General features: G+C 46.9%; 2 protein-coding genes across 10 annotated transcripts in view; one reads left to right on the top strand and one right to left on the bottom strand.

Moving 5' to 3' along the window:
* Nucleotides 1-2,334, bottom strand: part of SLTM (SAFB like transcription modulator) — a 50,217-nt gene extending 47,883 nt beyond the window's left edge. The window contains exons 1-2 of one of the 2 annotated variants that reach the window (XM_075897326.2): nucleotides 2,036-2,334; nucleotides 992-1,079 (exon numbers count right to left, since the gene is read on the bottom strand). In XM_075897326.2, coding sequence (XP_075753441.2) covers nucleotides 992-1,079; nucleotides 2,036-2,230 — 283 coding nt within the window. In that variant the 5' untranslated portion in view covers nucleotides 2,231-2,334. The remainder of the gene's footprint in view (nucleotides 1-991; nucleotides 1,080-2,035) is intronic. The other variant, XM_014578979.4, reaches the window with a different exon arrangement.
* Nucleotides 2,335-5,729: 3,395 nt separating this feature from the next.
* RNF111 (ring finger protein 111) overlaps nucleotides 5,730-13,114 on the top strand; it is an 81,360-nt gene continuing 73,975 nt past the window's right edge. For 3 of the 8 annotated variants that reach the window (XM_075897335.2, XM_075897334.2, XM_025189948.3), the window contains exon 1: nucleotides 5,731-6,142. The gene's annotated coding sequence lies outside the window, so the exon portion shown is untranslated. Of the gene's footprint in view, nucleotides 6,143-10,524; nucleotides 10,585-13,114 lie in introns of all 8 variants that reach the window. The other 5 variants (XM_025189969.3, XM_075897332.2, XM_006112451.5 and 2 more) reach the window with 3 other exon arrangements.

Genomic DNA, 13,114 nt, shown 5'->3' with positions numbered 1-13,114 from the left:
CCAGCGGTGGTCCTGTGCTCCGGAAGACTTTGCTTCTGAAATGTATAAGAGCTCAGAGGGCTCTTGTACATTTCAAAAGCAGAGAGCATAGGGCCAGAGAGGGAATGCTTGTACCCCCTGCTCCCTGAAGCGCTTCTGGTTTTGAAATCTAGCAAAAGCCCAGCTCTTGCTACATTTCAAAGGCATAAGTACCACCAGTTTCACGCTGCGCCTCCGCCTCCCCTCTCCTCCCCTCCCCTCCCCTCCCCTCCCCTCCCCTCCCCATGGAGACGGTGCTGGGGGGAAACCAGCTTTTAAGCCTGCTCCTCCCTTGCTGCCTCTCTATGCTATGAGGCAGTGGGGGGGAGAGGGGGAGAACAATTAATTGAATCACTAGTCGACTAGTCACTTACATCTCTATTAACAATTCAGTAATTTCACAAGACAAAGTGTAATGGACTATTAGAAGCAGAAGCAAAACCAAGTTACAAGTCAATTTTCATTGTTTCTTTTGTGCATTTATCCCAGACAGTACAGATAAGTCTTGTTAAAAAAGTCTCTGCGCAAAAATATTTTGGTATATGACAGACATGCAGTTTTCAGCTATTCAGTGGCTGCTTACTATTATTGGTGTACAGCTCAACTACATGACACTGTCATCCAACTTGCAAAAAGAAAACCTTACACAGAGGCTGAACATTTCCAGAAAAAAAAAAAAAACAGTAAGTAGCAGATATCTGTATAGATGTATGAGTAGTCAATACTGCAGACAGCCCTCAAGTTTGATGGGTTTGGGAAAGGGGAGAGAGGAGAGAACCCTATTTGACTAAAGCTGTAGATAAGTGGACAAAATTGTATCAAGCTCAACTACTCAAATTTTGGGCAGATATGTGCAAGGACTATTTCTCAGCATTCACAACAGGTGAAGAAGTCTTATTTTTAAAACTGACTTTTTTAAAAATTTCAATTCCATAGGTTTTTCATAATATAATTTACATTAACAGGTTTTAACCTTTGCCTTTCGTTGGCTTCTTGTTAGGTGTATCAGCCGAAACAGTTATTTCAATATTATCTGGATCTCCTCCTTCTTCTTCAATAGCCTAAATAAGACAAAATAATCAATATTTTTTCAAGTTTAACTAGAGATTGATAATCAACATCCACAGAAACTAGTTTATTTGTTCTTCCAAAATACAAAGTATTTGACATTCAGATTAGATCCTCTTCTAAAGAGTGGTGGAGGAAGCAACCTCAATTATTAGAGTTACATTTTGTAAAAATGTAACATAGCTCACACAAAAAGGAAAGCTACAGGGCAATTTAAATGTAATGACAACATTTTGGGCAGGTCAAAGCCATAAAAAAATACTGTTACAAGAACATTCCTGAATCTGCACAGGCTGGCAACCCTCACCCCTCACACACATGTAATTTCGTGGCAGACATACCTCGATGCTCAGGGATGTTTGAGAGCTGAAAAAAGCAGACCTCCTTCCGCTACCTACCCTATACAGACCCAATAGAGAAGGGTGCCGAGACAATACATCCATCAAGCGTATCAAGCTAAGCAAATAGCATCAGCCATCTATGCCAACTCTGAGCGGTGACCAAAGAAGGACTAGGGCTGTTTTGCATTGGGAGGGGGGCTCCAGTGCCGTAGAGGCGCCTGCCCATCTGTGCCGGGGTCAGTCCCGCAGGACACGGCTCGCAGGAGTCGCTGCCCGACTTTGGTAGCAAGTTGGCAAATGCACGAAGCTGCTGTCCTGTCAATAAGCAGACCCCTGCCGAAACCGGCCGGATGGCACCAGCCCAGGGCACCTGCGGTCTGGGCACCACGCCCAGTCGCCACCCCCAACCACAAGGATGTAAAGCAGGTGTGAGGCGGGCTCGCTCGCGGCGTTCCCTGCAGGCCAAGAGCCTCCTTCGCCGGGAACGGCAGCGGCTCGCTGGCCGCCGGAGCGCGGAGCCGGGCCGCCCAGCTGCGCCGCGCAAGGCCCAGCAGCCAGAGAGCAAAGTTCGGCCTGGCCAGGCCGCGCGGCCTACGCCGGCCTCTCACCTGCTTGAGCCGGGAGATGAGCACGGTCTTCACGCCGGTGATGTCCAGGTTGCGCCGCTTCAGCTCCGACTTGAGGTCGATGACCCGCAGCTCGGTGATCTTCTTGCTCTCCATCTGTGTTGCCCCCGAAGCAGCGGGAGGCGCTGCGGCACCTCCGGCGGTAGCGGGAGACGAAACGGCGGCAGCGGCGGCCATTTTAGGGCGAGTGAGCGCGACAGCCGCACGCACAATGAAACCCCCTCAGCCACTTGCTCCCTCCCTCCGCCAGGACCCGGATGGCGGCAGCCCAAGCCCGGGCTGAAATGGGCATGCGCGTTGCCCTGCTACCGGATCCCCAATCGAGGCGTAGCTTGAGTCTCTCTCCCCCACAGCGCAGCCTGCGCCTGCGTGCTCCGCTCGGAGGGGTTGGGCGGCGGGGGGCGGGGCAGGACTGAGGGAGAGGCTCCTCTTGTCCCTGATTCCAGCCCTGAGAGCGTTTCAGAAGAGACTAGCGGGAGTGCTGGGGCATGTTCTCTGCACGGCTCCCTGGCTGGCGCCCAATGAGCCTGGACTCAGGGTTACATGCGGGGTTACATGCAGTCAACACCCCCTTCTCTCCCCATGCTCTTATGCGCTGCTGCCTCTGAGTCAGAGGCACCAGCTTGGGGGCACAGGCGAGAATGGGTATGTACAGGGAAACTGTAGCCATAGCCTACATGTTTGGAATAGGGCAAGTGCACATAGTGCCTGTCCATTACAGTTTAAAAGCAGAATGTGTGTGTTTTGGGGCATTACCCATCAAGAGTGGTCTTAAGATTGTGCAGATCCGTGGTCCCCAACCCGGTGCCCGTGGGCGCCATGGCGCCCGCCGGGCTCTTTACATGCATCCGCGGAGCCGTGGTCCCCAACCCGGGTGCGCCGTGCGTGCCCCGGCCCCGGCCCTGGCCCCGGCCCCGGCCTTGGCCCCGCCCCCGGGGGCACTGCGCGTTCCCTTGCCGGCGCCGGCCTTGGCCCCGGCCCCGGGCGCGCGGCGCTTACGGGGGGGTGGGGCGCTGGCCCCGGGGCTATGGGGGGGGCCCTGGGCATGCAGCTGGGTGGGCCGCCCCCGGGCGGGCAAGTGTCCCTGCCCCCTGGTGCCCTGTGGGCGAACAGCCACGCCCCCTGGCACCCGACAACCTGAAAAGGTTGGGGACCACTGGTGTAGATATATACCATAACTCTGTATTTCTTGGTTTTCAGAAATTTGTTTTGCCGAACTTAACATTCTGGAAGGTCACAAGGTATCATTAGGTGACTTTAACTCTGCATTAATAAAATTTTTGGCATTTAATTTCTTAGCTTCATTTTCACCTAGGTTTGCAGTTGATACACTGCTGAGGTTAGGTAATTGTCAACCACATTTTTACAGCCCTTCATATCAGGAGCTAACATTACATCGTTACTTCATATTTTACAGATGGGGAAACTGAGGCAAAAAAAACAATTAAATTACTTTCCCAAGGTCACTCAGCAGGTCAGTGGCAGAGCTCAGAATAGTTCTGAACCATTGGCCTTTCCAGTGGGCCATATAGTTGTGATTCCTAATTGCTCCTCCTACCTCCTGCACAGTTTGATATAGTGGACTGTGGATAATGGTCATACTTAAGAATGTTTTCCATGTGAAGTCGTTAATGGGCCCTGGGAGAATCCATGGATGCCATATGATCACCAGTCTAGAATGTCCTCTAACATGGTGGTTGAACTAACTTTTTAGGCATATTAGAGCAGAGTGTTGCTGAGAGTCTTGTACTCTGCCTTGTGCTCACCTCCCCAAATATTTTCAGCTTATCCTCTCCATCTCATTTGGTTGTGGGTTGGTACCCACACATCATCATCAGGCTCAGAGGTGAATGGTCCATTTAACACTTTAGAGATGTTCTGAACGAAAAGAAAATCCACAGGAGAGGAATAAACAGCCTGACAAACTATGAAATTTGTGTGAAGGGGGAAGGCTTCACACATGTGCACAGTTGCCAAATTACACTGGTTCCTCCGGTTATTAAAGTGACACAGGTAAAGTGAGGGCTCTTGAGGTGAGGTGCATGCTGACTGCACCCAACATTGACTGTGAGAGCTGTGTGCTCCCTTTGCATCCAATCAAAGTGCTGGTACAGTTCAATTGACACACCCTGCAAATTCTAGATATGCAAGCACAGTTAGCAAATCTACTCTATGCCAGTAGACCATCTTGGTTACAACATTCTTGTTGCCTGCTGAGATGAAGGAGAGCCACTCATGCAGCCTGCTATCTTAGGCTGCCCGTCGCTTGAGATATTACCAAGCATTTCAAGGAGTGCTACTCCTAGCAGGAGGACTAAAGTCTTTGGTTAATAACATTGTAATTTATTGGGGTAACGTACAATTTTGAGACTCTGGTCTGATAGGGTTGCCAGGTGTCCGGTTTTGAACTGGACAGTCCAGTATTTGAGCTTTCTGTTTGGGAAACAAATTGAGAAAATATAAATGAGAAAATATGAATGTCCGGTATTTTCTAAATGAGATGTAATGTAGATTGTGATGTAATGTCAAGTGTCTGATATTTTTGTTGAAACTATCTGGCAACCCTATGGTCTGATAATTTCAGTCCTGAGTTGATTTCTGTCTGTGAGCAAAAATTTGTTGTTGGCAGAACTTGTGGACTGTAAGAAAGCTGATTTATTTTTGTGGGAGGTTGTATCTTAGGAACCCTTGGTTCAAATGACCACAAATTTGGATTGCTTGTCAAACCCTGGACTTCCATGAAACACCAAAATTCAAGACAATCTGAGACATTGCAGATTTCAGAGCACTTAGAACAGCTAGGTTTTAACCTGAAAGCTGGTCTTAATCTTAACCATAGTGGAACTGGTGTACCATTATAATAAAGAGCCCAGGTATTCTTCACTGGCATCAATCATCCAATGAGGGACAAGGACCCATCCCATATGTAGTTGAACTAAGCTCTACCAGAGCATAGAGAGATGAATCTCTTGACTTTTTAACTAGGTGATACTGAGTAAATGAGAAAAACTAAGTTGGCAAGATTCTCTGTACTTTTTATAATACATCTTTATTTATTTGTATTGTGAAATGAGAAAACTGTTCGGTACCAGTTAATGAAAAATGCTTTAGCATAGGTCTGAATCCAGCACCAGAAACTTCACTGATTGAGCCTTCATAATAAAGAAGAGAATGCTGCAGACTTCTTCTTGCAGGTGTATACATCACTGATCTCTGAGCTATTTTAAAGTAAGCACCTAGTCTTCTTGGTTGCAGAACAAGATGAAGCGATTCAGAAGGGTAGCCCAGTTAGTCTGTAACAGGAAAAACGTAAAAGAAACTAAGTTTAGTAGCACTTTAAAGTTTTGTTAAAGTGATACCAAACTATTTGTTATTTTTTAAGATGAAGGGAGTGCAGCTGAGAGGCTAGGAAACCACAAATACCCTAATTTATTTAACAATAGCTAGTGATTTCTGACTGAGCCAATCGCATGATGTGTTTTGGCTCTGGCGAAACTGCTTGCCACTCTGCCCTTCTCACGGCCATCCTGAGCGCTCCCACCCTCCACAAGCCAGCCGTGGGCTCAGCACAGCGGCCCTCGCGGTGGCTGCCGCTGCCATTCCCGCCTCCGCCCAAAAGATGGCGCTCTTCAGCACATGCCATGCTACCCGAAGCCCCGCCCAGGCGGAGGAGCCGCACGGAAGGAGGGGTGCTTGGCGCAGCGGCTGCGCTTTGCAGGCTGCTGGAAAGCAGCACTAAGTGTCGTGCCGCGCCTGGGGAGGGAGGGCTTGGCAGCGGCGGTCCGCGCAGGGGGCTGCGCAGCAGACAAAACCTCAACCGCCTTAGGCTGCACTTTCGCCGGGCCCCGGGCGGCTTCGAGCGGGGATTCGGCCAGCGGCGCGAGGGCCGCGTTGCGGGCGGTGCGTGAGGGGCGGCGGGCCACGGGAGCGAGCGTAGCGGAGAAGAAAGCCGGGGCCTGCTGGGCCGGGCCAAGACGAGCTGAGCAGGGTCCTTCCGGTGGCTGACGGCGCCTCTTCCTTGTTCTCCCTTCCCCTTGCTGGGGGCTGTTACCCCGCCCAGCGCCCCCTCCCTCGGCCTTAATGTCCCAGGTACGTTGGGGTCCCCGGGTGGGGGTGGAGCGTAGATGGGGGAGAGGGGGAGGGAGGCGCTGGGGAAGGGAGAAGTCTGTATTGTCCGCCCTAAGGTGTCGGTTGTGCGAAGCTGCGGCTGGTGCTAACGGTGCGATGGGAGGCAGATAAAAGGGTCTCGGGTGAACGGGCCCGTGTGTCGTGTGGGGTGGGTCAGGCCTTTCCTGTGTGAGTGCTAGAGTGACGGTGGGGGAGAGGGATCAGCGTAGGCTCCGCTGACGGAGTTGCCTCAAACTGTGGGGGCAGTTCAGCTGATGGAGACGTACAGTTATTTTTAACCGTCTCATTGGCATGGACGCCAAAACCTTGTCTCCTCAGGGAGGTTAAAGGTGTTGTGTTCTTTTGTTGTTAATTAGCCCAAAATAATCTCCTGAATTTGCTTTTGGTGTGTGTCTATAATACATGCTTCAATTGAAGTAATAGGCCTTCATGACCAAAAATGCGGGCATTTTAAATTTCCATGAAAGAGTACTCACTATGTATATTTGGCATCCATTTCTCATGGCTGTCATTGATTTTCTTTTAGTGGGGTATTTTAGGAGAATGTGGTCTACTCCAGTGTTTTATAGAGGCCTTAAAAAATTTGTTTTTCCTGCTCTACTAATTTCTTTTTGTCATGGATGCTGCAAAAAAAAAAAAAAAAAGAAGTCTGGCTTGTCTTAGGAATCCGAGAAGTTCATGTTTAAAAAGATGCGTTTGGGGTTTTTGATTCTTTTTTTGTCTAGCAAGTTAAATTGCATAGCTGTTTAATGTAAAAGACAATCTTATAATTTGATCGTTTAAAGAAAGAAATTATTTGCTTTACTGTTCAAAATATGGCCTGTTGGTAGACTTTCTAGCAGACTCCGTTGTTTACAGTAGTGCCTGGGGGCTAGCTGAGAACAGGGCCCCACTGTAGTAGATAGTATGCAGCGTTGTAAACAGTCCCTGTCCTGACAAGTGTACAGTCTGAATAGAGGAAACAGGTAAAAGGGTGGGTGTGTGATGGGGCAGGAGGGTAAGAATAAGTTATAATATGCCAGCAGAATGATGACTTGCATTTGTCATGTTAATACTACAGTCTATTAAAAATGTTAGAGGATTAGCTAAACAGAGAGAGAGAGAGAGAGAGAGGTAAAAGAAGAAAAATGCATGGAAGTTGATGGGGGTGGCTGAGGCATAGGGATAGATTGAGGCACTCTGGCCTCTCTTCTGATTGAGACGATCCAGAGTCAAAACTCATCAGATGACTGCCCACACCTGTGGGTACAAGGTTATGCTACACTACCTTCTGAGGCTCCTTGTGGGGAGCTTAGAGTTCACCAGAGCTAGCCAGCACAGACAGCAATTTGCCTCTCTATATTAAGGTCTAACTATCATGTTGAACAAAAACGTAGCCTTTTTCCCTACTGTGGATAAGTCTTAAGAGCAGGGGAGGTCTTTTGATCAAGAATAACATACGTTAATAAATTTAGTCTCTGTGAATATGTATTCAGGGTTTCATGTACATAAGCGAAAACCTGTTCTGTTTTTTCAAAGAGGAATATTCTTTATACATCAGTTTACACATCTTCTGCTTTGGTAGTAACTTTCTATTTAGATAGCTCAGTTAATGGTTTTATTTTTCACAGAATGTTGAACCTAAAAGCTGAATTGTCAGATAAATGAGATAATGGCAATAATTTTAAGAGGGAGAAACTTAATTCAGATGTAAACAAGACTAATAGTACGGGGTGAACCAGCCATGATGCAGGTAGTTACTGCACAAATGCTTTTCAAACAGCTCTACCAATGTGTCTTAATCCCGATCTGCAGTGCACATACTATTCTTGTTCTAATCTAGACTTTTGTCCTAAATCTACAAACCTACATATTGAACCAGATTGATTTTGTGATATTTAGTTTGAATCTGCAAAGAATTTTTTTTTCACTTGGACTCTTTGAACTCAAGTTTATTCTCTCCCACTGGAGTTCTGAGCTATTTAAGAACTTGTCTAGATAGACATATTATAGCTACAGCAGTATAACTGTAGACTTTAATTTCCCCATGAGGACAAGCGACAAATTGGGTCTTGAAACATCTACCAGACACTTACTAGATGGACAGTTACTAATCCTATCAGCAAGAGATGAAAAATGAAGGGCTAATGGTACTTCATCCCTTCTTATTTCTGTCTTTCCTGATTGTTGACAACAGAAAAATGTCTGCTATTACCAGAGAGTCTCATAGCTATATTGTACTGGAAGAAATGGAAGAAGTCTCTGATGCACTTCCCCAACAACCATAAGCTAGGTATTCCTCTCTAATGAGTAACTTGTGTATGCTTCTGCCTGCAGCTATAAAAAGCAACATCATGAAATTGTTCTAATTGTTGATAGTTTCACTGTCATGTGCAAAATTCTCACAAACTCTGGTAGTGATAAATGTTTCATTTTGCTGCTTAGAGAAGATATGATGAGCAGCAGTGAGTTGTCTTCAGATTCATGATGGGACTACATCTGTATATGTGGTTTATGTTTGGACATTTTTTGGCAGCCATAAGTACTAGATAATTTTATTTTAAATGAAAGTTTGATTTTGCAAAGTGGATAGCTCTGATAAGTGATAGCTCTGGCAAACCTCTTCTCACTTCCCTGGAAATATACATCTAGTATGTTGAAGCCTTAAATCAGCACTTGACCAAAGGTTACAAAACTTTTTTTTTTTTATTCTGTTGTAAAGTAGCTTCTGGATTCATTACTGTTGTATTTGCCTTAGAGATCACTGAAGCTTTACGTCCTTCCTGGGCTTTCAAATAGTAATGCTTACATTTTAAAACCATGATTTACATAGTGCTAACCAAGTATGTTTCAACCAAGCTGAAGTTAAGAATACTAAATGTAAGGGTAAAAATTAAAACTGCAGTTTTTGTAACAGTGTACAGGCAGTCCCCGACTTACGTGGATCCGACTTATGTCGGATCCGCACTTACGAATGGAGCTTTCTCGCCCCGGAGCTCACAGGCAGCGGTCCCGCCACCTCAACCTCTGGGGCGAGAAAAGCTGCTCCCGGTGCCCCTAGTCTCCTGGGGACCGTCTCCAGCAGACCAGGGGCACCGGGAGCAAAGCTGCAGCAGCGGTGGGTTCCCGTGCTTCTGAGGCTTTGCTCTGGCAAAGCCTCAGAGGCGCGGGACCGCGCTGCGGCTGCAGCTTTGCTCCTGTTGTCCCTGGTCTGCTGGAGACGGTCCCCAGCAGACCAGGGGCACGGGGAGCAAAGCCGCAGCAGCGGCGGGTTCCCGCACTTCTGAGACTTTGCTCTGGCAAAGCCTCAGAGGCGCGGGACCCCACCGCCGCTGCGGCTTTGCTCCCCGTGTCCCTGGTCTGCTGTGGGGGGGGGGCGCAGCTAGTGTGCCCCCCCCCCCCCCCCCCAGCAGATCAGGCTTTTGTTGTGGACCCTGGGGCAGAGCAGCTAGGGCGCTGCCGGTTGGTCCCACAGCGCCGCTCTGGGCACTACTGGACCAACCCGGTAGCACCCCAGCTGCTCTGCCCCAGGCGTCCTGATTCAGCCACTGCTGGTCAGTTTCTGAAAATAATCGGCATAGAAGCATTGTGCAAGAGGGTTTTTCTTTTGCAAGAAGGGCCAGTGTAGACAGCTCCTTCTGGCGTAAGAGCCTCTTCTGCAAAAATGGCGGCTCATTAGGTATGCAAATGAGGCGTGGCGATATTCGACACTTAGCCTCATTAGCAGGGCTTGTTGAACCATGGTGAGCCCCACTTGCCAGCTGCACTGTCCGGCAATCTGCGCATGCGCAGATCGCCCGAACCCAGCTCTTCTGGGTTGCTATCTACTCGCCACAGGCGAGTAGATTGTATTATTTGTTGAGCCCTGCTCATTAGCATATTTCTCGCGCAGCGAGTGTACACACAGCCTAGGAGGCATGTGAGACCTCCAGAATGTTGGCACTGTAGGATGAGCCTTTACTTTATTCTTGATCCTGTTTTTTTAGCTATGGACCTTTTATACTGTTTCCTGGTTTAGTCCTAACTTTTTTGTTGTATTTCTTGCTAGGGCTTCTCCTCTGATCTAATAGTTATATTGGAAATGAAACTGAAGAAGTAAAGTTCTAATAATGAACATGATATAGTAAATGTGTGGGGAACTCTAACTGTACATCTTGATATAGTTTAAAATATTTCCGTTCATTTCTTTTAAAGTAAACATTCTGTATGTTAAATCAGAACTCAACAGCACTGTATAAGGCCTGGGCTACACTAACAAGCTAAGCTGACCCAGCATATGAAAAATCTACACCTTTGAACAATGTATTTAAGATTACCTGACTATGTAGACAATGCTAGCTTGACAGATTTTTTTTTCTGTCTAGCTGTGCCTTTGTAGAGGTGGATTACCTATGCTGATGGGAGAACTAGTGCTGTTGGCAAAGGTCAGTGTTTTTCAACCAGTGGTACGAGTACCCCTAAGAGTACTCGAGAGAAGTCTGGGGGATTTGTCAACACAACTGAAATTTGGAGAAAACTGAATTTTTGTTTTAAGTTTTACTGCACTTTATTTTTGTGCTTTTTACACCCAAAAATTTCATCACCTGCCTGGCTACGATTAAGTTGTTTAAACAAATGTGTTGCAATGGTAGTAAAAAATGTGTGTGACTGAAAACTGTAGGTACTGGGAGCACTTAAAAAAAATTAAGGGGTACTTGATAAAAAAAAAAGGTTGAGAAACATCACTGAAGGACTACATCACTGAAGGATGTCTCATTTAGGTCTTGTTTTCATTTAAAATACTATGTAACCATTTCCTTATGCACTGCCTTGATGGGCAAAAAAGATTGCTTTTAAAATTGTTAGCTCAAGTATAGTTACCTTAGCGCAATTAAAGTTAAGGTGCAGGCTAATATATATGGATGAGGTTTATCTGTGTATGTGCATTTGTGTGTCTGAGTTCATCTGTTCAAGAACTCCTCCTAAAAGGTAAGAGCTAGGGCCACCAAATTTGGTATGCAGCTTCCTCTTATTCTAACTTAAAGCAAGGCCACTCTTTGATTGTGCCAGAAAAATGGGAAGTTTTGAGAATGGAATTGTTTTCCAGAACATGGAAAAAAAGTTGGCAGAGAGGTGAGGGATTCCTTGGTGAGCTTTAAAACAAAAAGGAAGCTTACAAGAAGTGGAAACTTGGACAGATGACTAGGGAGGAGTCTAAATATATAAATATAACCTGGTGACAAATGATGTGGGAAAAGCTGAAGTACTCAATGCTTTCTTTGCCTCTGTCTTCACGGACAAGGTCAGCTCCCAGACTAATGCACGACTAGACAATGCAGTAGGGGAAGGAGGTGGACAACCCAGGGTATGGAAAGAACAAGTTAGGAACTATTTAGAAAAGCTAGACATACACAAATCCATGGGTCCAGATTTAATGCATCCGAGGGTACTGAGGGAGTTGGCAAATGTCACTGCGGAGCCTTTAGCCATTATCTTTGAAAACTCGTGGCGATCGGGAGAGATCCCGAATGATTGGAAAAAGGCAAATGTAGTGTCCATCTTTTAAAAAGGGAAGAAGGACAATCCAGGGAACTATAGACCAGTCAGTCCCCGGGAAAAAAATCATGGAGGGGATTGTCCAGGAATCCATTTTGAGGCACTTGAAAGAGGGGAAAGTGATCAGGAATAGTCAGCATGGATTCACCAAGGGCAAGTTGTGCCTGGCCAATCTGATAAGCTTCTATGATGAGGTTTAAGGCTTTGTGGATATGGCAAAGTCAGTGGATGTGATATACCTTGACTTGAGCAAAGCTTTTTATATGGTCTCCCACAATATTCTTGCTAGCAAGTTAAGGGAGTATGGATTGGATAAATGGACTGTAAGATGGCTAGAAAGCTGGCTAGACTGTCGGGCCCAATGGGTAGTGATCAACAGCTCGATGTCAGGTTGGCGGTTGGTTTCTAGTAGACTACCCCAAGGATCTGTTCTACCGGTTTTGTTCAACGTTTTTATTAATGACCTGGAGAAAGAAATGGATTGTACCATCAGCAAGTTTGCAAATGACACTAAGCTAGGGGGAGAGGTAGATACTCTGGAGGGCAGGAATAGGGTCCAGAGTGACCTAGACAGATTAGAGGATTGGGCTAAAAGAAATCTAATGAGGTTCAATAAGGACAACTGTAGAGTCCTGCACTTGGGACGGAAGAATCCCAAGCATTGTTACAGGCTGGGAACTGAATGGCTAAGTAGCAGTTCTGCAGAAAAGGACCTGGGGATCACAGTGGATGAGAAGCTGGATATGAGTCAACAGTATGCCCATGTAGCCAAGAAGGTTAATGGCATATTAGGGTGCATTAGGAGGAGCATTTCCTGCAGATCTAGAGAAGTGATTATTTCCATGTATTCAGCTCTGATGAGGCCACAGCTGGAGTATTGTGTCCAGTTCTTGGCCCCCTCTTATAGAAAGGATGTGGATGCATTGGAGAAGGTCCATTTGGGTGGCCAGAATGATTAGGGGGCTGGAGCGCATGACCTATGAGGAGAGACTGAGGGGTTTGGGTTTGCTTAGTCTGCAGAAGAGAAGAACAAGCGGGGTGGGGGGGGGCGGTAGGATTTGATAGCAGCCTTCAGTTTCCTGAAGGGAGGTTCCAAAGAGGATGGAGAGAGTAGTTGTGACGGATGGCTGAACAAGGAGCAGTGGTCTCAAGTTACAGAGGGAGATGTCTAGGTTGGGTATTAGGAATAACTGTTTCACTAGGAGGGTGGTGAAGGACTGGAATGGGTTTCCTAGGGAGGTGATGGAATCTCCATCCCTAGAGGTTTTTAAGTCTCTGCTTGACAAAGCCCTGGCTGGGTTGACTTAGTTGGGATTGGTCCTGCCTTGGGCAGGGGGCTGGACTTGATGACCTCCTGAGGTCTCTTTCAGCTCTATGATTCTATGATACACTGACCAAAGCAGGGAGTGAATGCAGAGT

The sequence above is a fragment of the Pelodiscus sinensis genome, chromosome 14 (assembly GCF_052426305.1).
Source record: "Pelodiscus sinensis isolate ZL-2025 chromosome 14, ASM5242630v1, whole genome shotgun sequence".
Taxonomy (NCBI): Eukaryota; Metazoa; Chordata; order Testudines; family Trionychidae; genus Pelodiscus; species Pelodiscus sinensis.
Note: the sequence above shows the minus strand (reverse complement) of the source record. Positions and strands in the feature narration are given on the sequence as shown.